The sequence below is a fragment of the Crotalus tigris genome, unplaced genomic scaffold (genome assembly GCF_016545835.1).
Source record: "Crotalus tigris isolate CLP2741 ecotype Arizona unplaced genomic scaffold, ASM1654583v1 scf7180000017872.366306, whole genome shotgun sequence".
NCBI lineage: Eukaryota > Metazoa > Chordata > Lepidosauria > Squamata > Viperidae > Crotalus > Crotalus tigris.
Window position 1 is genome coordinate 54,238 of NW_024096691.1, and position 26,333 is coordinate 80,570.

Here is a 26,333-nt window from a genome sequence, read left to right on the forward strand (position 1 = left end):
CATTGTAATTTTGAACGGTAGCTAAACAAATGGTTATAAGTCAAGGTCTACCTGTAATTCTAAATAATAAACTTCTATCAATTTGTTTTATTGATCAGTCAGATTGGATAAAACCAGGAATCAGCTCTCCCCCAAGAATGTCATATCAAACTGAGAGATAAATGGGTCTACTTTAAAACTTTTCAATTTCAGGGAAGCTTGATATTTAAGAAAATTATTGCTACAAAGTCCATTTTTTTCTCTCTGGAAAATGACACCCTCTTGGGCTCAATTATGTAATGCAAAATAATTTGATATGAATAGGAAGAAAATTTAATAGTATGTGGCTGATTAATTATCAACTCAATAGTAAAATATAAAGCCTGAATCACATTGCATCAATGAATAATATTTCTTAATGATATATAATCATGAGTAATTTTTAGGAAAGGTACTTCTAGAAAAAAAAATGGAAGGATAAGGTTTCACCACCTGTTCTTTCTAGAGTATTTTACTCTCACATATTCATTATAACATAGCAGTTACTTTGATGTTGAATTTGAATAGAAATAATAGAAATAGAAGAGAAGAGAACACTTGATTGGCCAAGTGTGATTGAACGTATAAGGATTTTGTCTCTGGTGCATAAGCTCTCAATGTACATACAAACAAGAAAGTAATATAATCATAAGATACCAACAGGAGAAGGTAGTAGAAAAGACGAGAAGCATAATAGTAATATAGCCATACTACATGGGTAAATATCCTTAAACATAAGACAGTATTGTAATAAGGTATTCCTTCAGCAGAGTGGTGGCACAAGGGAAAAAATTGTCTTGGTTTCTAGTTGTTTTGGCATGCAAGGCTTTATAGCAGCATCCTGAGGGGAGGAGTTGAAGCAGTTTATGTCCAGGATGTGAAGGGTTTGTAGATATTTTCTCAGCCATCTTTCTGGCTCTTGCAGGATACAGGTCTTCAATGGAAGGCAGGCTGGTTGCAATTGTTTTTTCTGCAGTCCTAACTGTCCTGTTTGGTTGCTGTACCAAACCAGACAATTATATGCTTTACCATTTGTTTGGGGCTTTTAAAATATATAATATAAGGCTGCCTAAGGATGGCTATCTACTGCTCTAGTTGACTTTTTCTTGATGAATTGCTACAGTCTTGTATTTGATACAAATATATGCCGAGGTTTTTTTTAGGTAGCTAAATAAATTTTGTCACGAACATTGCAGATCACTAACAGATTGCAATAATTTTGCAACTGATATTGATTTAAAAATAACACCTAATAAATTTGAGAAAAAATGAAAAATAAGCCAATTTTATTGAAGAAAAAGTACATTATATATGGACAGCAATTTTAACGAAACAAGCAGTCACCAATCAAAACACAAAGAAAGCCCTTAATACTAGCTTCACAGATGGCGTTGCTGTATAAATCCAATGCATAATTGTTCCCCGCCAAAACTTTAAAAAGTTCAACTTTCCTAAATTTCAACAACATTTGCAACAAAATGTTTGTAACTTTTCATATGTGAAGGATAGTAAGTCAAAGTATCATTACAAACGGACAGATCCTCTGTTCTGAAAAAGTCATCTTCAAATGCAGAAGATAAACCAGATTGTTCCTCTGTACAATTTCTCAGAGTAAACTCCTTGGTAAAGCAGAATTTAATCTGGCCTATTACTTGTAGCCGTCCCTGCAGAAGAAAAATAAAACAACACTATAGAAAAAGTAGTATAGGAAAGTTTATAAAGGAATTATTGATATCTCAATGACCGACAGTTCAGCAGAATAAATTTAATCTTCAGAAGCCAACAGTTGCATCTGCATGTTATACTACATTTATAGTTACCAAACAACACAATAAACTTAATATCTACTACTTGGAATAATACTGAGCAAGATTTTTTTTCCAGAACAGAAATTAGATGGCCAAGGGATAAATTAAGCTTATATTGATATACGGCGGTAAACTTTATGAACTATTTTGCTCAAAGCAGTACTTCCAGCAATGGAAAAAAATGAGCACAGTTTGAAGTCAATAACCTTGTACAGAAATAAGCTGTACTTGAAAATGCATATTGATTTCATAGATTATATTTTATTGCTGTTAAATGGCATTAAAAATATTCAAAATGAAGCTGTTCCTTGGAAATATTTTAAAATCCATACACTTAAAATAGATATCATAAAAAATAATAGCTTCAGTCAACAGATGCAAAAGGCTGTGCATTTTCTACTTAGGTAGAACTCTAGAAAATGTTTTCTCAAGTAGTGCCCCTTCATCAAATATAGCAATAGCACCTAGACTTATATACCGCTTCACAATGCTTTACAGCCCTCTCTACGCGGTTTACAGGGTCAGCATATTGCCCCCAACAATCTGGGTTCTCATTTTACCGACCTCAGAAGGATGGAAAGCTGAGTCAACCTTGAGCCAGTGAGACTTGAACTGCTGAATTGCTGGCAGCCGGCAGTCAGCAGAAGGTAACCTGCAGTACTGCATTCTAATCACTGCACCACCACAGCTCATATACCATCAATGAGAAATGACAATCAGTTTTTCAACTAGCACTGGCTGGCCACCTCATCAATGAAATAGGTAAACAAAGTAGCCAAAAATGTCACTGGGTAAAGTCCAAAAAAGACCTCATACTTTCTGGATTACCTAAAGGTTTTTTTAAACCAACTGATCTGCAATATAATCATACAAAGGTCCACTTGAAAAGGAAAGATTTCATCCATATATTTCCATAAACCTAAACCATATGAAAACAAGGAAAGGAAAGGAAAGGAAAGGAAAGGAAAGGAGATTTTCATCATTGTCGAGGGCAGGCTGATGAATCTGTATTGAATATGCATTTGAAAGAATGATTAAATAACTAGATATATTTAATTTTCAATCTTCCAAATATTAAAAACAATGTTTTTAGAAAAGAATGATTAAACATTAACTAGAAAGTCATTAAGAGAAATATGTACCTCTTCAGGAGGAATACACTGAATCTTTGGCATTACATTGTAAAAGCTTTCAAGAGCTTCTTTGACGGCTGTCAGCTGAAGATTTAAACATGAAATAAATAACATAAAAAGAATGAAGCATCTGTTTAATTAAAGATGTGTTTTCATAGTTTAGACTTAAGAAAACTCTGTATGAAAATAAGAAAAATAGAAACACACAAGTTATGAGATGAAAGTCTGCATTTGTAAAAGAATTGTCTCTTTTCATCCTTCTTCCCAAAGTTTGCTTTGGAAAACCCTTAAATTCCCTGAAATGAATCTTGATTAGATACGTTTGTTCTTCTAATGCAGGGGTGTCAAACTGCCGGCCCGTGGGCCAGATGCATCATGCCGAAACTGCGCCCACCCCATTGCCGGCAATGGAAAAAAAGTCACAATACGTCGTGACACGTCACGTGACGTTGCGTGTTTGATATCCCTGTTCTAATGGAATTACTTCTTCAGTGGAAAGACTTAATTAGATTTTACTCACCACTAAGTATTATATAACAACAACAACAACAATTAAAGGCTACAGTTTTGTAGAATGCAATGCCAAGTGAGCTTTTCTCTCACCTGATAGTAGGTAGAGCCTGGCTTTATCCCAACTTTCAAGAGAAAACTGAAAGAGAAAGAACTAGCATTAAAAAGACAGAATTCACTACATACAATTACACTATAGATAGTCATTCATCATTATTTTCCCACATGTAAAAAATTAGACACAAAAGATACATAAAACTTCAAGAAGTCCAGTGTTTTTCAGCTACATAGTATATCTAAAATTGTATTTAGTATTACATTTTTGTTGCTCATTTTCTCTTTAAATTGTTATAAGACCTATTGTATATAACTGGAATATTGGGTGTAGTAAAGCTGGATTGATAATCCATAGAATAAGTGAAGCCTTACAATGTTTACAAAGTAATTGACTCATTTTAGGATACTTATACATTGTGCACTGATAAATATTATATGACATCAATTTTATCAATTTTCTAAAAACAGATTTAAAATTCCTGCTGTATGTTTCAGGGAATGCTAGGATCCTTGAAAGCTCTCTTACTAATTCTTCATTAGGAAAATGTTTTATGACAGACAGAATTCTAGATAAAGCTTCTAGCTTACGTAGTTTGACCAAATGTTAGCATTAGTAAAATAATTGTGCATATTTTACGGTGTCCTGCCAGAGATGAAATTGAAAAAGAATACCTAGTAACCTACAAGAACTGAGTATTTACAAAATATTTCAAATTGTATCAACTGAGACTATTTTTCCAAAGTGCTGTGTTCCTCATCTTCTTATCTGTCTCAAGAATATGTGCATAGATATAAGGATTTCTTGTTTGATTTTTATGACTAATTTGAGGAATTGCATTTCATTTATTGATCAACAGTATCTAAATTTCTCATGTTCATTTAATATTTATATTTGATAATCACATATAGAACAAATGCTTTTAGCCACAATTGTCTTGGACTGGCACTTAGTGATGCCTTTTTTTATCCTTTCCTAGTTCTAAACTTCATGGATGCTTGAAGTTTAAATTTACATTAAAGAGAACACAAACACATGGTGTAGTATAATTCCTAGAGTTGGAATCTTCCATCCAACACTGAGACTGAGAGAGAGATCTCAGCAACACCAATAGATTCAAGACTAAGGGATGCTATAATGTTTTTGTTATGCACAGGGCTTTTTTGTCATAGAACGCCCAGAACAGAGTTCCGGCACCTTTTTTGGATGGAACCTTGTAGGGTAGACAAAGCGGGTTGTATGACATGTGTGAGTTCTAGTACTTTTTTTTTTTTTTTTTTTTACAAAAAAAACCCTGGTTATGCAACAGCAACTCTCTCCAACAAACATTTTTGAACTTCTAAGGAAGCATTATGTCTGTTAATTATGTCCCTCCATAACTGGCAAATTCAGGAAGAACTACTTTTATTTCTGTAAAGATTTGTAATTCTGGTATGATAGGATAACAGAATTTGGAAAAGCTGCCTAAAGAATTCTCTATCTCAACTTACATGTAGCATATGGAGTTATTCTGGGTCTCTTTCTCATGTTTCCCCCTCCCCAAATTTGTAATAGCCCTGCTTCCTCCTGTAACAACTGTACTCTCTCATTATGCCCCCAGAGCCTGTTAGACATTCCATCGCAGCCAATGAAATATGCATGTTTGTTATCAGAGAGTCTTACATGAAGTTAAGAGTAGCAGAGACTCTGAGAAAATAATTTTCCCCACCTGTTAAGGTCAGTTTTTCTGTAGAGTTCCAGTGCCTTCTGAAAATATTTTTTTTGTGAGTTAAGAACCTCTAATTCAGCTGCACATGTCCCATGTTTTTCCCATTCATGTTTCCTATGTAAAGAAAAAAGGTAAAAAAATTAAGTAATATCTTCAAGCACCAATGTATTTGGAAAGCTGTACCAAAATTCTGTAATCTTCTAATATTTATTTGAGAAGAAAATCTCACTTGTGAGTCCAGTCTACCACGTTGCCCACTGCAAAATCTAGAAACTTAGACATAAAAGTTAGATTTAGTAACTGTTCTTCCTAAGAGATACTATTAGATAAAATAGATCTAACGTTAGATACTATCCTTACATTTCTGCATGATAATGCATACATGTTTTGCAACTATAACAATTTCTATAGATCGTTTTCTTATTTATTTAAATTTATTGACTGCCCAACTCCAATGAACTCAGGGCAGAACACAAAACTATGATTCCTTGGGGACACTATAAATCAGGGGTGTCAAACTGCCGGCCCATGTGCCAAACATGTCACATGGAAGCCACGCCCACCCCATTGCCGACAATGGCAAAACCGGCCCGATACGTTGCACGACATCATGTGACGTCACGGGTTTGACATGTCTGCTATAAATGGTACCATCAGTGGTGGAATTAAGCCAGTTCGCACCAGTTCAGCAGAACCGGTAGCTAATTTTTTGTTGCCCAGGCCCAAAATGGACTTCCGGAAGCGGCATCCACACAGAGAACTGGTTGTTCACATATTTGAATCCCACCACTGGGTACAATGTGTATTTCACAAACTCCTGGGACAATTATATATATAATTATTATCTCCTTATTATATATGAAGTATTTATATATACTTGGGTAGTCTCATGGGTAGAAGTTCTTTTTCTACTGAGAAAGGGATTTCTTTTAATGAATAATTTAAATTAAATGACAAGAGAAGTGAAGGTGTGATGGTTAAGACACCTGCAATAGTTTGGAGTCATGAATTGATTTTCAAAAGCAAGAAAACCTAGCACTTAAAAAACATACTGCAATCATGTTTCATGTGGAACTAGAAACTATGGAAACCACACAGTGTAAAGAAAAGCTATCTTTGTTTTTATTTTGTCAAATGAAAAGAAAATAATCTTGTCCTTGTACCTACAAATATTCATTTTGTTGCATATCAAGGATGTTGCTACCAACTTACGGAGTCACAGAATAACAAAGGTTAATTGCTGAATACTTTTTTTCACTGAATATTGTCAGTTCTGAAACTTTACTTCCATCAAGGTTACAAATTAGAAAAATAGAGGCAGTTCTAGTATAAAACAGAAAATAAAACAGTTTATATGTTCAACTCTTAAAGCAGTCATTTTTTTCCTTGTGGGATGAATTCATAAGGCAGACTTAACGGAAATATATTGCATCTTATAATATAGTCTGCATTTTTCATTCCTCATTCCTCAGTTTTAATGCTGTATTCATATATTTCTGCTTTATAGTATTGTGGTTACTGCCATGTTCCCAATGTGGAATTGCATTTGAACTGCATATGGGCCACACTGCTGCAATGTGGTTGGTTCCTTGTAAACTGCTTAGAATCTAATCAAACTAAGGAAGTGTGCATGTTCCATAAACAAGTAATATTTACATAATTACTTAGTTGCAATTGCAATATATGCAGCTATATAAGTGAAGTTAATAAATAAACAGCCATTTCACAAAAAAATCTTAGCTTAATTATTATTTCATGTTAAGGCTGTGTAGTATTTCGGAAATAATTTGGAAAATGATCTTTGCGGTTTAGAGGAATATGAATATACAGGTAATCCCTGAGTTACAAGCGTTCCCTTAACGCTCATTCGAAGTTATGCGATAAGCGCCCCCTAGTGCTTATGAGCAAGTCTCAAAATTATGAATATTGCAGCACCATGGCAGTCATTTGCCCTTACGAGCAACTGGTTATTCCCTCCCTCCCCACCCCCGGCCTGGGTCTCCCTAGGCACCAGGTCTTCAAAACTCACCCTGCGAAGATCAAGATCTTTTGTTTTCTTGGCTATTCTAGGCATTCACACAGAATGGAGGCCTAAAGTAATGCAAGATCACGCAAGATCCAGGAGCTGGAGGCCTTTTCCAGGCTGTTGTCATTCAGAAACGGGCCACCAGAGGGCTGCATGTCATCTGGCCTCAGATTTGGGTGGCAGCAGCCTGGAGAAGGCCTCCGGTGCCCGGATCGGACCACTGGAGGTCCACGGAAGTGTCCCCCAGCCTCAGATCCGGGTGGCAGTAGGAACCATGGCAGAGAGGAGACAGATCTTTTTAAGGTGAGTCTGGCGCAGCAGAAAGGGAGGGGAAAGCATGAGGTATCTTAGTGGGTCAGAGAGGCCTTAGGACCCTGTTCCTTCACTAAGCCCGCCATGGCCTTCCTCACTCTGAGATACCTCATGTTTACCTAACGAGCCATGTACATCTTAACGAGCATGGGAATGATCTCATTCGAGGTATGAGATTCCCGTGAGTTTTCAAGTTATGAGTGGAATGGGCAGGCTCCATTACACTTGTAGTTCCTGTTTACAGTGCTTAAAGCAGCTTTAGCAAACTGGAAATAGGTGTTACATTTATACCCCTGTGTTCTACAAAACACATGCTCCAGGGATTCTGTGATGTTCTCTATAGTAACTGTGATTCAGGGAAAGTTGTGGCTCTTTAAAGAGTTACATACTAATAGTCTATATATTGTTGGGAAACACCTAGCCAGGCAGAGAGGAGTCTCAAATGGGGGATTAGCCTTGCTTTCTTCCCCCGCCCCACTTTAAGCTCCATAGTACCTTATTTATCTGTTCCCATGAAAAGGCAAGCAGTCTGGAGAGATTTTTGTATAGTAGGGAGAATATAATAAAGTAACTAACTCATTTTCCTTTAATGCCTAGATTGTAATGCTTCTATTTTAAACAAGCTAAAGGCACTCAAAATGATGCAGCAAATTGGGGTTAAGGATCTGAATAGTAATGCAGTCAAATTACTTCTTCATTGAAGATCATCAAGTGCTTAAAATTACAGCTATTAGTACAATACTGTATATCTGTTCATCTTTTAAAAATAAGCACAGTCAAAACTGTAGTTATAGAAGACATCTTACATGGATAGGTTCATTAGTCTCCTAAAATCAAGTCTGACTTGGGGAAGCTTTTAACCTTTCTTTACTCGGAATCAATGGATATTACATACTAGAGCTCTCAAATGCTTCAGATTTAATTCCAAAAAGATGCTTTGAAGAGCATAGCACCTAGCTCTGAAACATATGAAAGCAGTTGTATCTTTTTCTGAAATTGTGCAGTAGCGGCAACAGACAGCTTATAATCCTAGATAACAATACAACTATGTTAATGTGCCAAGATACTATTCTTCATGTTCAAAGTAGTTTTATGGAATTGAAGCAAAGTACTCACAGTATAGTCTATTGTACATAATACAAGCTTAATGGATTTCTTTTAATAATCAATACACTGGATACTTTACAAGATAATGTAATCGGACAGGGGTCACCAATCCCCGGTCCGTAGACTGGCACCGGGCCACGGCATGCCAGAAACTGGTCCGCGGAAACAAGCAAAGCCCCATCTGCGGGATGCAGGCAGTACATGAAACCATGCCCCCTCTGGTCCACAGAAAAACCTCTCTCCACGGAACCGGTCCCTGGTACTCAAAAGATTGGGGACCTCTGTAATTGGCCATAATTAGGCCAAAAACAATTAATGGAATGTTCTTAAAGATTATTTTGACTGAAAACATTAAAACTGAACTCTACTCTTGAACTCTTGTGGGGGACAAAAATACCATCTATACTATATGCCTAAATATAGTATATTATTTAATAAAATATAATACATTATATTATTTAAGAAAGCATTAATGCTGAAACAAAATAATTGACAGAAATCCATAGTTTATATTATCTGCATATCTTGTTGTTATATTATCTGCATATCCTGTGGTTACCTAGGGTGTTTCATTTAGAAAGACAACTAAAATTAAGCATTTTTGCAAAGCTGTCAATAGGGTTAAATGTGACACAACTCACCAGAAATGAGTATGGTTTACATGTAGTATATCTGGCCAATATTCTTTCATGTCTTCCATGAAATCCTAGCAATAATAATAAAAAAATCCTATATAATTAAAAAGCAAGGATATGATGCAAACTCCACCTAGATTTCCTCACTATTTATTTTATTTTATTAGATGTTGATCCCTTTATTATTATGGTGAACATAACCCTGTGAGGTGAGTTGGAATGAGAGAGAGTGACTGCCCCCCTTTCATGTATAAGGCAGAACTCACAATCTTCTGGTTTTTAGACCAGCACTTTAATCACTACACCCAATTGGCTGTATAAAATATCCTTGTATCTATAAAATACTTCACCTAACAGCTTTAGAAAACATGTGAAAATGATAATATTGTAATTTATAGGCAACTCTGCAAATTATTTAGAAAGGGACTCAAGAACGAAAGCTACCATCCTCTTTCTCTAGCGTCTGGTTTGGTAATAAATGTTCACTGATTGAGGTGTATTAGTAAATAATACTGCTTTGGCAGAATATCCTAAAGCTTCTCTTGAGTCCAGTCAAATTCTTGCATTAATTATTATTATAGTTTTTCTTCAAGTATGCAGTACATATAATTTATTTGATTCATACCTTAAGCTCAGATATATTGAAGTGCCAGCTTCTATTACATTCTGCAGCTTTATCAGGCCTGGGGAAGAAGCAGAGCAAAAGAGTACAAAGGATGAAAACCAACTGTTCTGAATAGTAGTGGAATGCACTCTCCTTCTCTAACATATATCTTGTAAAATGGGAGACATCACAGGATCGTCTTGAGGAGAGTTAAGAACAGATAATATAGCATGTACAGCTTTATTTGATATTATAAATGTTAAAAAAAATTAAGAAAATGAAAAAAAGTTATATAATGTAATATCATGGCAATTTTGCATAGAGATGTATGATTAGTGATTCCAGAACTTCCTTTCTTGGGAAACATTTTAGAAGCCCAAATCAATCCTTCAGGAGATCAAAAGGCAGTTCTGATCTATTAGTTACTCAACCCTAAGCAAACTCTTGGAAAAGCAATTACAACCAGACTATTTTTGTTCATAATAAAGAAAAAAACTACATTATCTTCAATACAGTCTATATGTACAGTTAATCCTTGCCTTGCTGTGCTCATGCTGAACCTCTCCAGCCTTGTTGCACTTAAGTTGCACCTTGCCACAATCACACCACGTGTCCCAGGCTTTGGCACATTTGGGCCACACCACGCCCCCTCCAGCTTTCCACACTTGTACCACATTGCAGTGTAAGGAAAGGCTTGTGCCATGCCTAACTAAAGGTTTGTTGTGACCAATAGTTGCAAATTCCTGCCAGCTTCCCCACTGACTTTTGTTGTTGGAAGAAGGCAGGAAGTTGCAAATCCTGGTCTCCCATAAGGTCTGTGTTTAATGACCTGTGATCCTCATTTGCTGACAACCATAGAGACTTCTAGAATTGCGGTCGCTAAGCAATGCACTCATGTGACATCTGAAGGGCAAGGAATGGCAGAACCTAGGAGCAGAATTAAAAGAGAGATCAGCCTTAGAATTCTTACATAGTCACAAGTGAACTAAGTCCAAGCCCCTTGACTGCCATTGGCCTTTATATAACTCTGTTAGTTGAGAAGATTCCTACGCATAAGCTTTAGGCAATACCGGTAGTCCTCGACTTACCAGTTCATTTAGTGACTGTTCAAAGTTACAAAGTGACTTAGGACCATTTTTCACTTACTAGTGTTGCAGCATCCCTATGGTCACGTGATCAAAATTCAGATGCTTGGCAATTTGACTCATGACGGTTGCAGTGTGCCAGGGTCATGTGCTTCTCTTTTGTGATGTTTCTGACAAGCAAAGTCAATGGGGAAGCCAAATTCACTTAACCGTGTTACTAACTTAACAACTGCAGTGATTCATTTAACAACTGTGGCAAGAAAGGTCGTAAAATGGGCCAAAACTCACTTAACAACTGTCTCACTTAACAATAGAAATTTTGAGCTCAGTTGTGTCGTAAGTCAAGGACTACCTGCAAATCAGCTTAACTAAACCTTCAAATGTGGACCTGGTCTTTCATGCCTGACAACATCACATTTTATCAGCACATTGCTTAGTGTTGGCAATTCTGGTCCCAATTACCATTGTTAAGTGAAACTTACCTGTTTATGTTCTACCTCTGAGTCAGTGTTGACTCCTGGCAACTGCCTGGACAAGCCCCTCTTTTTCTGGTAACGTTTTTGGAAGTGGTTTGCCCTTGTCTGCTTCCCAGAGATGAGAGGGAATAGTGTTCCTAAGATAGGACTAGAACTTTCAGTCTCCCGGTTTCTAACCTGGTCCTATAACCACTGCACTAAACTGAAAAGATTGTATTTTAAAAAGTCATTTTAATCATTCAAAAAGGGCTGTAAGCCTACAGATTAACAAGGTGAATAATCTATTTTTATAAACAAAATTAGTGAAAATTGTTCCACAATGTATGCTAAAATTTGAGAGAATACTGTATATTAATTTATAAACATTTATTGATTCTTGTTTCATGTTAAAAAATCCTGGCACATAAGGAGATTTGTTTTAAAGGACGTGTTCAGTGAAATAAAGAAATGTAAGACAAATATTTTTTTTAAAAAATGAAACTGATTGTGCACAGTTAAAATTGATTTGATCATTTAAATTTAAATGATCAAATTTAAAATTAATTTGATCATTTAAATTTAAAATTAAATTTGATCATTTAATGATAGGATGTGAATATTTCAAACGCTAATATTTGCTGATCATGTAAGAAATTGACTAATACTATGTGAATAGAAGGAAATTCTTTAGCTACCATACACCTAGAAATTCAGTTATTTTCATATAAGTATTTTGATTCATGGACTACCACAGGAGATCATTTATAATAACTCATTTATAAAAAATCATTTATCATATAATAAAAGCTTTCTCCTTCTATGGGTATCAGACCAGAATATTTCAAATATAAGATACTATGAGCTTAGAAGGAACCAACCTCTTAAAACTAGCAAGATTTCTTTTTCCTCCTAAATTTATATCTTACCAGAGCCCATGGATTGTCCAGTACATTGGTGGATCTTTGCATTCATTTTCATTCATCTAGAGAAAATAAATCTATTGGGTTATTAAAAGAAAACCATTTTTATGCAGAATGGGAAAAATAGGGTCTGATTCAGCTGTGATTCAAATTATTAATTCTGATTGTTGTTTGAATTTGTCTCGGATTTGATTGCGGCATCTGATTTAATGATTCAGCATGAATTTAATTGATTTGTTTTGATTTAGACTTGGAATCAAATTTTTGAACAACCCTAGAATGTGTTTTAAGGGAAAAAGCAGAAATCATCAATATCCAGTTGGGCTGACAGACATCCTCACAATATCTGCACAATACAGCAGAGCTTCCTATTCACAAGATAAATACGATGGTGGGCAACACTGAGCTGAGGATTCCAAAATATTGCCACATTGCCCAGAAGAAAAAGCAGAAAGTAATTTAAGCTAATAGATTCCTGATGGATTAGAAAAATCTGTGAAGAGCAGTTTCTTCCTGGAATGTTCTTATCCATCATGATAGCTATATTTTTTATCTACAACAACACCTACAGAGCCTTGATGTAGTTCAACAGTCTCAAATAAAAATGATGTGGAAGAATAATGTTTTATTTTGGAACACAGCAGTCCTTTTTACTTATTAATTTTAAAAACTCTTAATAAACTTCAGTGAAACACTGAAATGTGCAGTCACCAAGGAGATATCCCACATATATTAAATTCCCTATCTCTTAGATAACTGGGATTTAAGCTGTGCAGGACTTTGTGGATAAATATTATTTATCCAAATTATTTATGAAATACTACATAGCCCTAACATGAAATTGTCCTGAAACAAACTGGCAGCCAATAGAATAAAGTCTGTTGTTTCTTTGAGATGCCTTGATGAACAATCCTTGTGAGTTGTCTATGAAAGTGTCGTCACTTGCATACGTTGAACTTAGAAGATATAAGCATGTGCACCATCGCTTTTAGATAATACCTTCCTATAAATGGATGCAAATGGCCTAATAGCTGGAGCTGATAAACAGTACTCATCTCATTTTTCATGGGCCATATTGTAACTGGGAGAAATAACCTACAATACAATTAGCAGCTTGATGTAATTTCTCCAACTACTACTCTTTCTGGAATGTTACATTGAATGTGTATGGAGATTGAGTGTTGAAGCATTTGGTTCTACACCTGCAATCTGCTGTGCTATAATGCCAAGCCAGAAAGAAAATATGGAGATACTATTAGCAAGCTTTCATCAAAACATGCTGATAACGGAAACTCCACAGGGTTGGTCCCATTTTCATAAAAAGCAAAATACTGGTAAACTGATTGAAAAATAGCCGTTTCAGAATACTTAGCATTTGAAAAACAGTTGATAAAAATCAGAGTAATCTGAATTATGTTTAATCTAAAATTTATTAATAATTTATCTTAAATGTTTACCTTTTGAATTAATACATTGTCATATTAAGTGCTCCATTTAATGACAAAATGGGTTAATAAGCCATTAATGCTTGAAACCAGCTATATATGGTTTTAAGCAAACAACACTGTGCTATTGCGATATGCTCCCTATTTCTCAAGGTTTTTATTTCTTTCTTTAGCACCTTTTAGAAGCATGTAGCTTACTACTAAGAGAAGTAAAATATTCTACTTATTCCTTATATTAAAAATGAATTTGCACTTCATCTTTTTTCTCTCATTCCCCTTTTAGCCTCACAAACTTTTTCTGACCACATTCACTATAATGGTCACCATCCCCTGTAAGATGACATCTGTGACCAAATGACAATTAACCACCCTTGTCATGTTTGTTCTGGATGAAGGTTGGAATTGGGCGGGTGCATGTCTCTGAATACTTTCACATTCTTTTGAAGTTGTCAATTTTGTTTATATTATTGGAAAGGTAATTATTAGTTCTGCTTTTTATTTTATGCTAGTATTAAATGCTAGCTATGCTTTCAGCTATATCGTATAGATACAGTATTAAATGCTTTGAAATTGTACCTTTCCTATGAAATTATTAAATTTCTTTTAAAAAGTTCTTTCCTGGGTATAAATGCTTTCCTATTTTAAAAAATGACTGTAGTTGACTTAGTGGAAGACTATCACATAAGACAAATTAATTGAAATCCAGAAATGGAGAATATATAGGTCCAAACTATTTAGGTGGCGAAGATTAAAATCTCCTCTAGATTAAGAGGTATATGGAAACTATAATGTCTAAACTATAATTTTTAACTCCCCCAAGAGAAAATCCTGACCTCCCGCTATATTCCAGAATGTGGCTCCACTTACTCAGCATCATCAACTCCATCTCTCCACCCATTGAAACCCCTGTGTTTCAGAGCATTAAGTGCAGCATCTAACAACCAAAAGTCTTCTCTTGCATTATGATTTAAGTTGTTCAGAATATGGCAATATTTAAATAAAAGCTACTTTCTTAAAAGTAATCAGTTCTGTTAGCTGACTTTAGGTAAGGCAACACTCCCATGTTAGAATTGTAGATCGCTATAAAAAATAGTAATTGCTTAACAAAATCCTATGCAGGCAATTTTTCATATAACAAAAAGAAAATGTAAAGCGTAAAGTAGTAAACCCTATCACAACTGTTTTTTTTCCAAAGCATTTTGTTAGGCTACCTTAAATATGAGTCATAAAATGCTTGCCATTTTTTGTATTCACTAATATTTCATTGAACTAGCAGAATACTCTTCATTAAAAACTCAAATCCATTTACAGCCAATAGCATGTGTTACAAGAGAAGAGCAGGAATTCAGCCAATTTTGCAGTAGAAATAAGTGGAAAAATGCACTGCTTTAAAGAGCTCAGTCCTTAAGTATAGTATCCGAGACACTTAAAAGCAGAAAATTTTCATGTTATTTCCAAGTATTTCTGATCAACAGTACAGTTCAGAGAAGCAGCTATGAAGCAATGGCATTTAGGTTCACAAAAAGTCTAATGGAAAAGATTTGCTCACAATAGCCAGTGAATGGAGATATCAGCTTGGCTTTTCCACAAAGTAAACAATATTGTTCCGTGGTACCTTGTAGGTGTTTGGGGTGTCAATGTCTATCAGCGCTGAACAATATATCAAGGCAAATGTACAGCAGGAGTTCTATTCCAAAAGAATATGAAGACTCTACTTTTATTCCAGCTTTGTATTAGGCTTGTTGGTATATGTATCTTTATAATGGAGATCCTGGCAAATTCCCCATTGAAATACTCAATAAGTATTTCAGCTCTTAATAATAGCAATCCCCAAACTGTATTTTCTGCTCACTTGAAATTCACTTATATTTTTTAAATTGCTTCAACTCTTATAGCGAGAGCTAAAGAAGCACAAGAGGACTGAATCTTAACTTCCTAATCTAAGACGACAGGATTTCCCCTGTACATGGGGAAATATGCTTAGTATATGCTTCTCCTTTTCTGATAGAAAGAAAACAAGAAGTTTTTAACAGCCCTTGTTTTTTATTTCACCCACTAGTACAGTGGTTCTCAACCTTTTTAAGGCCGCGACCCCCAACCGGTCGTAAGTCGAGGACTACTCAACCGGTTGTAACTTGAGGACTGCTCAACGGGTGCAGAATAGACTCTCTTGAATAGAGTCTAATTCTATTGGCTTTCCAAAGCCAATAGAATAAAAGGGAGTAGCACAGCTAAGGAAAAGGGGGAAAAAAATGGCGGACTGCGTTGTTTGGCGACCCCCGTGAAATGGTCGTTCGACCCCAAATGGGGTCCCGACCCACAGGTTGAGAACCACTGCACTAGTAAAATATAAATAGGAGCTCTGTTTCACGGTAGGATATCAAAACTGTTAGACTGCTCATGTCAAAAGCCATGAGCAAGAAATGAAGGGGCTCTCTGCACAGACAATAGATTCATTCACTGAATGAAACTATTTAGTCTGCACCCATACACCTTCCACAAGATGCCCCATTATTTCTAGTAGACATGTCTTCAGGGCAGTACCCATATCTTGTTAACACACAGCTGAATAAGCTAAACGATGACTTAAGTCCTGAATCTCATCTCAAGAACTTCCATCCAAATAACCCAAGGAGGTGACATGAGGTGATGCAATAAACAGTAGCAATCTGTTCAGCTCCAGTTTATCTGGTAGGTCTGTTGTAGGACCATTTTCTTCCAAGTAATGGCTGTGCTCAATTCTGCACTATGGATTTAGTTGCAAGTGAGACTTTTTCCTTTTCCTACATAGATTGAGTGGTGAACTTAAGCTATTATAAAACCCTGAAATGGAGGAGTCTGTCCTGGGCCTAGCACATGCAACTGAAAGCATAATCAAAAGGACTCAGCTGTTATGCCTCTGTAACCTGATGACGTAAAAATCTCCTACCCAGTGGAAATCCAGAAAACCACCACATGGTAACTGAAATACAAAAACTGTAATTTCTGCTGTCCCTTAGTGGTCTACAGATCAAACAGTCAATTGGTTTATCCAAAATTATAAGAAATAAAAAGAATTTAATTGGACAACATTGTGACAGCAGTGAAAAGGGGAAAAATGCAATACACAGAAACTGTATGTGTGCACATTTGTGTCTTCAAATCAGTTTTCAGTCCTGGCACTGTAGTTTTCTTGGCAAGATTTCAGAAGTTGTTTGCCACTGACTTTTCCTAGGGTTGAAAGAAAGTGACTGGTCCAAGGTCACCTAGCTCGCTTTGTACCTAAGGCGGGACTAGAACTCACAGCCTCCTACCAGTAGTTTCTAGTCTGGTGCCTTAACCACTACAGTAAACTGGCTCTTGTGTACTAACTAAGGAAGCTTTCATATAGTAAATGATATTTGCAGACCCGGAATTTCATCCATGGCATTTAAAATACCATGTGTGTTACATCTGTATTAATAGCAGTGCAGTATGGAGCTTTCTGGGTTTGCAGTAAGGACATTCCTGGTGTTAGCAAGATTTAAGCTGGATGATTTCCTGCTGACTCTGGGATGGGAGCATAGTAAAGGAGTTGTATGGATTTATTGTTAGCTTTGCTTTGATTATATCTGTGAACAATCTGCTTTCCCACGAGGCACTAAAAGATAGGCTTTGGAAGAGTAATGATGATGGGGGCTGTTACTTTTCTTGCTTTATGTGTTTTTAGGAGGTTTATTTCACCGAGTTGGGGATAGATTTTATTATCTGTTTGTTTTTATGATTTGTATAACACCCAAGAATCTGATATACTATAAAAATATTAATGTGGCTATTATTAACATTATGTGATCCCTTCCTGTAGACACAATACTGGTAATATTTTTATACTAATAAAATGTAATATTGTGTGGCCAAATGCATATTTCAGTAATAATTCCCATCTGTTTTGAAACTGGTTATTCCTTTTCAGGATACAGCGAAATAAATATTTCAATATAGGCATGCACATACAGATAGCAACATGATTGCATCCATTTTAGAAGATCTTACCATGCATACAGTCACTGGCCAATGATGAACTAAGTATAATTTTTCCCACTTATGAAGAATACTGAAACATAAAATAAAAAAACAAAAGTTTAACATTACAAAGGCATAATAACACTACATTAGTAACAAACTGCCCTACCCCTGCATACCAAATTTCTTGGTATTGTTCACACGTAATGCTTTATCAGGGTGTGTAAAGGTTGGTTTTTTTGTTTTTTGTTTTTTTGCTTAATTGTAAACTATGAAGTTAACTACAAACTGTGGGGTTTAGCAGTACACTTCAAATTAAAGTCATATTTCAACTTGGTTTACAAATACTGGCTTATTTAAATAATAGATTTTGCCTGAACCCAGAATACTGATGTACTCCGTTTCTTTTTGCTTCTATAACCTGCCCAAATCTCTGAGATGCAACATAAAAGAGAAAAAACAATTTCTCTCCAAACTGCTAAACTCTTTCTGGCAATAGTATTTTAATTGTATTCATCTCAGAGTACAAGACAATATGGGGGCTCTGACTTTTAAAAGCCAAATCACATAAAGTACTATAACATGTTTTACTTATGAGAAGCTAATTGTGCTCAGAGAAAACACAGACAAAGTTTACTCTCTTGGAAAATCCCTTCCCTCCCATTATCACAAGGCAACTTAAACATACATTTCTCACTAAACCCCCAATTTTCCCTCATGCAGCAGCCCCACCCTTGAAAAACTGCTAGGCAGTTGGATACTGGCAGCTGGAAGAAAAACAACTGTTTTTCTTTTGCTTCCTAATAATGTAGTTATATCTGTTCAATGACTAAACAAAGCTTAAGTTCATTTTGATTATAACTGCTTACTCTGCTGCAAATATATAAGAGATGACTTACATATAATCTTTGACTTATGAGCACAATCAGGACTGGAATTTGTTGCAAAGCAATGCAGTCATTAAGTGAGTTATGCCCACTTTTACAAACTTTCTTGCTGTGTTCATGTGTGAATTTCCATGGTTATAAAGTGAATCCAGCTTACCCCATTGACTTTGTTTGTCAAAAGTCCCCTGGGAATGTTGTAAATCATGATCATGTGACACCAGGACACTGCATCTGTTGTCAGCTGTTGACATGCTAGTTGCCAAGTAGCCTAATTTTGATCACATGCCACAGGGATGTTATGACAGTTGTAAGTGTGAGAACTGGATGTAAGTCATTTTTCCAGTGCTGGCATAACTTTGAACAGTTGTTAAAGGAACAGTTGTAAATCAAGAACTACATACATATATATGTAGGTGAAGATGCATTTCAATCTATATGAATCAATAGAATTCAATTTACTCAACATGCTAAGCCAGTGGTGGTGAACCTATGACACGGGTGCCAGAGGCGGCACTCAGAGCCCTCTCTGTGGGCACGCGTACCGTCGCCCCAGTCCTAGGCCTTCAGCTGGGTTTTATAAAACCTTTTCGCTTTAGGCCTCCACCGCCGTGTGCAAAAAAAAAAAAAAAAGGTTCAATCAGTCAATTTCAACTTCTCGCGGGGAAAAGAAAGATCTTGCAAAGTTGGAATTGATTGAATTTTTTAGTCCCACCCAGTGCCGTTACCACTGTGGCCACGCCCACCAATGGGCCACACCCACCCAGCACTCGATGATGCATAAGTGGGTTTTGGGTTGCAGATTGGGCACTCAGCCTCTAAAAGGTTCGTCATCACTGTGTTAAGCCATAATGAGTTTTATATTATATATTTACCTTTGGCTTTGCTTGTAGGTAAACTCTCCCTAGCAGCTTATGAACAATATTTACTGTTTTCATGTTGTAAGAATTAGCCTATTGTAGTTTGTTAATAAAACTGAGATTAAGAAAACTATACAATGAATTATGTTGCATATTCACAGACTAATGTTGTCAGACCATGTCAGAAGCATTTGTTGTCATATTCATATTGAAAAAAGCCTGAAGTACTTCATTTACGATGGACAAAAACATAACACAACACAATAAACACATCTTTCAATTCTACAAGAACCTTATTAATAAAACAATAATTATGGGATCTTTTGTGCTGATATTTTTTTGGTGGAATTAACTGTACTTCTAAACAAAGTATAATTATATTTGTTCTATAGCATTAAAACAAATAATAATAATCCATTAGTCAATTGCAAATACTCTTGCTGGAGAACCCATGAGCAATGTATTAGAAAGGGTAAACCAGTTAATTCCTAGTCATAAGAACCACTTCCATTAGGAAGATGTCCTCTTCCATGTCTCAAAAGTACATGGAAGATTGATGAATCCCCAAAATGCATTTTAGAAAAAGTCAGCGGGAAAGGAGAGCAAACTATTTGGAGGTTAAGTGTTAGGGATCTGTTGGGTTACTGGATAAATATTTTCAGGACTACTTGTAAAATTGAATGCCATTGTCATTAGAGTTTCCATTTCAGATTACTTACCTATCAGCCAATAAATGGGTAGCAGATCCACAAAACAAAGCAAACCAAAAACACTCAACAAGCAAACCATAAGAAGTCACTGATTTCATTTTTATTCACAATATATCTATGAAGAAAGGAAAAGAAAAACAATGTAATGTTAATTTTCTCATTCATCAAGTAGCTGGGAAGCAAGCAGCTTTTTTCTCTATCAGCAAAATCTATATATGCAGTTTACTTTTTTAATAAAATATTTTAAAAAGTGAAAAAGTTATATATGATAAAGTTACATGTTTTCAGTTTCTAATCAGAAATAATAATGATTAAGATTATAATACAAAATTAGAAATCAGTAGAAGTCTCGTAGCATCTTTTCCAATTAACAGATTTTATTAAAAGGTACAGGTAGTAATTGGACTGTAACTTCCATCACTACATCATGTAATCATAAAGTGACACCATAGAGTATGATATCATGTGATTGCCCCATTTAATGATGGCAGTTCCTAGTTATCATCATTAAGTGAGAGCCATGCAGATCATTAAGTGAGGACCTTACATGATCATGAGTTCAGATTTCCTGAAGGTTTCTCCATTGACTTTGCCTGTGGGAATATAACACGGAAGGTTGCAAATGGTGAACATGTGACCATGGGACACCGAGGATCAAAAATCGCAATAATATGACTGACTGCAGGATTGCTATGATTGTTCAAGGACTGTTCATAACTACCACTCCTTCAGTGCTGTTGCAAGTGTGAACAGTTAGATGGATTGGTTGTTAAACAAATATCATCTGTATAAACATTCGGGAGCAGTTCATTTTATCAGATGCAAATAGTGGCTGGATTGATACAAGATTTAAAATGGAGTGAGGTGGAGGTGAGGATAGCTTGGTTATGTGGATACAGATTACATATGGGTCTGTAACAGTGCTGTGGTGTAGATGTGGGGCAAAGTAGGTATCTGATGAAGTAAACTAACTCATGAAAGATTATGCCTTTTAATAAGGTGTATTAGTTGAAAAGGTGCAGTTAGATGATTCCTGATTTTTTGCTGCCATAAATTAACATAACTGTACTACTACAATGCATAATCTCTGCTAACTCAGAACATCAATTTATGTAAGAACATTTTAACAATTTACCATAGTTATCTGATTACATAAGTATTTAAAAAGAATACTGATAAATAAGGAAAGGAATCATTTACATGACTATTTTTTACAACTTATAAAGATTCTTCTGGACAAAGTAGATTAAACAGCAAGTTTTTCTCATAAAATACATTAATAGTAATATCTATTTAAGAATGTTTATTAGAAATATCTTATGTGAAATGCCATTCTTCCTCTATAACAGACATGTCAAACTCGCGATGTCACGTGATGTCGCACGACGTATTGGGACTTTTCCCCCAATGCTGGCAATGGGGTGGGCACGGTTTCGGTGTAACGCATCTGGCCCATGGGCCGGCAGTTTGACATGCCTGCTCTATAAGTTTCCTTGGATATTCAGACACTCAAAAATGTTAAAATGCTGTTATTTCAACATTGTATTAGTACACATTCCAATCCTACTGCAGATATGCAAATCTACATGCAGAGTGATATCATGGAATATAATAGGCTTCTAGTCTCCTTTCATCTTGCAGACTATGGAGTACTACATGAAAAGAAAACCTACACACATCTCTGATTCCTTTGCCCAGACAGGCCTTGAAAATGGTATGACAATATAGAATTGCAGTGTTTGACAACAACAACAACAACAATAATAATAATAAAAAAGTTGGAAGGGACCTTGGGGGTCATTTAGTCCAACCCCCTGCTCAGGCAGGAAACCCTATACCATTCCGGACAAATGGCTGTCCAGTCTCTTCTTAAAAACTTCCAGTGTTGGAGCATTCACAGCTTCTGGAGGCAGGTTGTTCCGCTGGTTAATTGTTCTGTCAGAAAGTTTCTCCTTAGTTCTAGGTTGCTTCTCTCCTTAATTAGTTCCCATCCGTTGCTTCTTGTCCTGCCTTCAGGCGCTCTGGAAAATAGTTTGATTCCCTCTTCTTTGTGGCAGCCCTTGAGATATTGGAACATTGCTATCATGTCCCCTCTCGTCCTTCTCTTCATTAAACTAGACATACCCAATTCCAGCAGCTGTTCCTTATATGCTTTAGCCTCCAATCCCCTAATCATCTTTGTTGCTCTTCTCTGTTCTCTTTCTAGAGTCTCAACATCTTTTTTACATCGTGGTGACCAAAACTGGATGCAGTATTCCAAGTGTGGCCTTACCAAGGCATTGTAAAGTGGTATTAATACTTCACATGACCTTGATTCTATCCCTCTGTTAATGTAGCCTAACATTGTGTTGGTTTTGGCAGCTGCAGCACGCTGCTGGCTCATATTTAAGTGATTGTCCACCAGGACTCTGAGGTCCCTCTCAGTTACTACTACTGAGCAAGGGACTCCCTATACTATACCTGTACATTTGGTTTTTCTTGCCTAAATGTAGAACCTTGCTTTTTTCACCATTGAATTTCATTTTGTTAGATAGCGCCCAGTGTTCAAGTCTGCCCAGATTCTCCTGTATCCTAAGCCTGTCTTCTGGAGTGTTGGCTATTCCTGCCAGCTTGGTGTCGTCTGCAAATTTGATGAGTTTCCCATCTATCCCCTCGTCCAAGCCGTTGATGAAGATGTTGAAGAGCACTGGGCCCAGAACAGAGCCCTGGGGCACCCCACTACGCACTCCCCTCCATGTAGATGCAGTTCCATTGAGGACCACACGCTGAGAACGGCTGATCAGCCAGCTACGGATCCATCTGGTGGTGATGCCGTCTAACCCACATTTTTCTATCTTACCAAGTAGTAGGTTGTGATCTACTTTATCAAATGCCTTACTGAAGTCCAAGTAAATTATGTCCACAGCATTCCTTTGATCCACTAATTTTGTCACTTGGTCAAAGAATGCAGTAAGATTTGTCTGACATGATCTGTTTTTGACAAAGCTATGTTGGCTTTTAGACTAAGCAATGAAGATGTGATTGGCAGGGTTGGATATGGTATATGGGCTCTCATCATTTGACATATTCTGGGAAGATATCCCAAACCAATAGAGAGAAAGGAGAAAGCATTCTTACATATATCAGATATCACATCTATATGACCAATGGCCCAAACAATAATCTGCTTTGTGTAGAACACTTGTAACTGTATAACCTAAAGATGAAATGCAGAGAACTGATTAGGGTTCCAGTGCTGCTATGGACAGTAGACTCTCAGAAAACAGAAGAGGAACTTTTATCTATACATGGAACAGATTTTAACATATCTGTAATCAGGATTGTGGGTGAGAATAAATAAAAGTTTAATTGAAAGGATGTAGAGTCTGCTGAGTATCGGCAGACTTTACTTAAATAGTACTGTAAGTATGCAAACACAGATAGCAATTATAACAGATGTTCTGTGTGTTTTATTTAGCAGTCAACCTCTGATTGGAACATATGCTAGAACAGAATTATTTTCGAACACAATGAAACGTTGAGGCAGAAATAATTCCTCTTATTCATTGCTTATTTCTGAGCTGTTTGCATAATTTTTTGCATTCTTGTGTTTGTTCTCTATTAGTCCAACTACATTAATTAGACAGACCTTTAGTGCATTGACTGTACTGAAAGTAGTTTCCCAAAAATATTAATTACTGACTTGATCTTGCAAATAGCCTTTTACAGATAGAACAGCATGAGCTACTGAAGTATTATACTTTTCTATGGGTTGAAGAGAGGAGGATGTTATTCTTAATTAGTATTTCTAGTACTGCTTCTATAAGTAGTACTGAAATGCTGAGGCATGCATTCAATATTGTTTTGCTGATCCCTTAAAAATAAAAGTTTTTTAACTTCCCTTTCTTGTGTAAAGAAGTTCACCCTGATAATTTTAGCATTCATTCTGTTTCCTCTTTTTCCCTGAGATGCATGTTACAATATAGCTTTTTGTCTTAACATTGTAAAAAAGACAAACTTTTGTCAAAAATTATTAGTGCACTGTCTTGGATAGGGTCATTGAATAAATGCTACAGACTTAATATCTTTAAAGGATGTTCAATCATTTCTTAATTTGTCAAGAAACTCAATAATTATTTAAGGTCACTCGTCTGTTCATTTTGCTTCTGTATGATACCTGTTCTGTATAATGCTTTGTTTTTTTTATTTTTCCTATCTTATTTTTTTTCCACCTTCTTAGTGCTATAAATGTACAGTTTTGATTTCAATGATGTTTGCCACTGTATTTTAATTCTATAGTATTTTTAGCTGATTTGCTTTAAACCACTATGAATCCTTTTGATTCGCAACATACAAACAGAGCAAAATACTTCAAAGAAATATTACTTACAAAATTCAGCAGACTGAATGGAACAAGCATCGTCCCCAATCAGGAGGGGGCCTCAAACTAATTAAAAACTGAAAAAGCTCATTAAATATGGAATACCAACTGCCTATTGGAAGAAGCTAGGATAGGGGCAGAAAACTAGGAACAAAAGGAAATGGAATGAAGTGGTCTGGTAATGACGCAACTAATATAGAGTGGTATAGTGCAACATTTTTTTTTTTTTTTTGCAGATGTTAGTTGTGTAGAGTAAACAGAAAAAATACTTTTCTAAAAGTTGATATGCTTTATAACATAAAATAGCTTGGTTCATTGACTGTAAGCATAATGTATAAATAAAATAATGTTATGTTTGACCAAATCATTCCTTTTCAGTTCCAACTTTATAGTTAATCAAGGGGAGGCTACATTTGTATTGCTACTACACACAGAGCAATGAGCAACCAGCCAAATTTTAGATTAATGTATCATACAAACCCATTTGGTATGATTATTTATGGTTCAGTCCATCATATAAACTCTCATATTAAGTAAATCATTGCTCCTTTAGCTATGGGCAAGTGGTATGATTTAATCTTTGATATGGTTACCTTTTAAGATTGAGGTTAATGTGGAGTTAGACCAAGTTAGTTTTGAAAGGTTATTGCTTCATGTGTACAAATGGTATAATAATTTTTCAAAGCTAATCTGATCTAGCTCTACTCAGTGCCTAGATGAAGGCAGCCAGAGATCTCATAGATTGTACCATTTTATGGAAGTACATCTGTCATTATATTATATATCTAATAACTTTAAGTTACATGCAAGAATTACGCACTAGTTCTTATCAAGGTTTCAGCTAAACAAAACAACACAGAAGAGTTCTGTCAAATTATACAAAACAAAAACTCGAGGCGTATTTTAAGAACCCAACATTAAAACCGATTGAAGTAGCAAATTCTCAAATATTATCCAAAGGTTTAATTTCTGTTTAGTTAATATAGATATTTTTTGCTCCACATGAAAGAAATAGTCATACTGAATAAACGCAGATTCTAAACAAGCAAACCTGAGAAACCCTTATCGAGGCTTATTCAGAAGTCCTCTCTGATAAATAAAGCAGACTGCTCTTCCGTCCGAAATGAGTTCAAGCAAAATCAAAATACAAATCTTCAAGGATCCATTTCTTACAGCCTCTACCTACCGGATAGTTCGCCGTATATCTCGACGGACATACTATAGGGCAAAGTACCAGCATAATTGTTTTTCGATACAAAGCCAGTTTTAGGAGCTTTATAATGAACCAATCCTGATTCCGATTTGTTTTGAAACAAAACCGCACACTAATCAAAGAACTGAAATTATCCCTACTTATAAAACCCCTTCAAAACAGAAAGACTTACTATCCAAGATTCACACTTCAGGAACTGAACTCTTTAATCAAAAAGTCAAAAAGCCTCCCGACTTTGTTTTGCCTGGCTTGCGAAAACCAATCAGAAAACCTCAGGTCCGTGTACTTTCGCTTCCCTATAGGGGCCAGCACTTCCGTTGCGGCATTAAATCCCGCCCATTTAACTTTCTTGCTGTGCTGGGTAGAAGACAAAGAAAAGGGGGTTGTGATATACGTTGCCTCTCAACATTGCTTAAGATTCTAATCGCTTCTTTTCCGTATGATTAATGTTAAACAAATCCCGCCCATTTAACTTTCTTGCTGTGCTGGGTAGAAGACAAAGAA

The 26,333-nt window shown here is 35.9% G+C and overlaps 1 protein-coding gene across 3 annotated transcripts; it reads right to left on the minus strand.

Moving 5' to 3' along the window:
- Positions 1 to 474: 474 nt before the first annotated feature.
- Positions 475 to 26,156, minus strand: RNASET2 (ribonuclease T2). 3 transcript variants are annotated; one of them, XM_039343768.1, is made up of 11 exons: positions 26,002 to 26,120; positions 20,804 to 20,849; positions 20,266 to 20,371; positions 17,833 to 17,893; positions 12,383 to 12,438; positions 9,938 to 9,995; positions 9,319 to 9,383; positions 5,233 to 5,346; positions 3,563 to 3,608; positions 2,969 to 3,043; positions 475 to 1,682 (listed from the first exon to the last, which is right to left on the minus strand). In XM_039343768.1, the coding sequence occupies exons 3-11, from the start codon at positions 20,352 to 20,354 to the stop codon at positions 1,470 to 1,472; spliced, it is 777 nt and encodes a 258-aa protein (XP_039199702.1). In that variant the 5' UTR covers positions 20,355 to 20,371; positions 20,804 to 20,849; positions 26,002 to 26,120; the 3' UTR covers positions 475 to 1,469. The 3 variants fall into 3 exon arrangements, with proteins under 3 accessions (XP_039199702.1, XP_039199701.1, XP_039199703.1); XM_039343767.1 differs by lacking the exon at positions 20,804 to 20,849 and having other exon boundaries at positions 26,002 to 26,156; XM_039343769.1 differs by lacking the exons at positions 20,804 to 20,849; positions 26,002 to 26,120 and adding an exon at positions 25,803 to 25,973.
- Between the last annotated feature and the right edge of the window lie 177 nt (positions 26,157 to 26,333).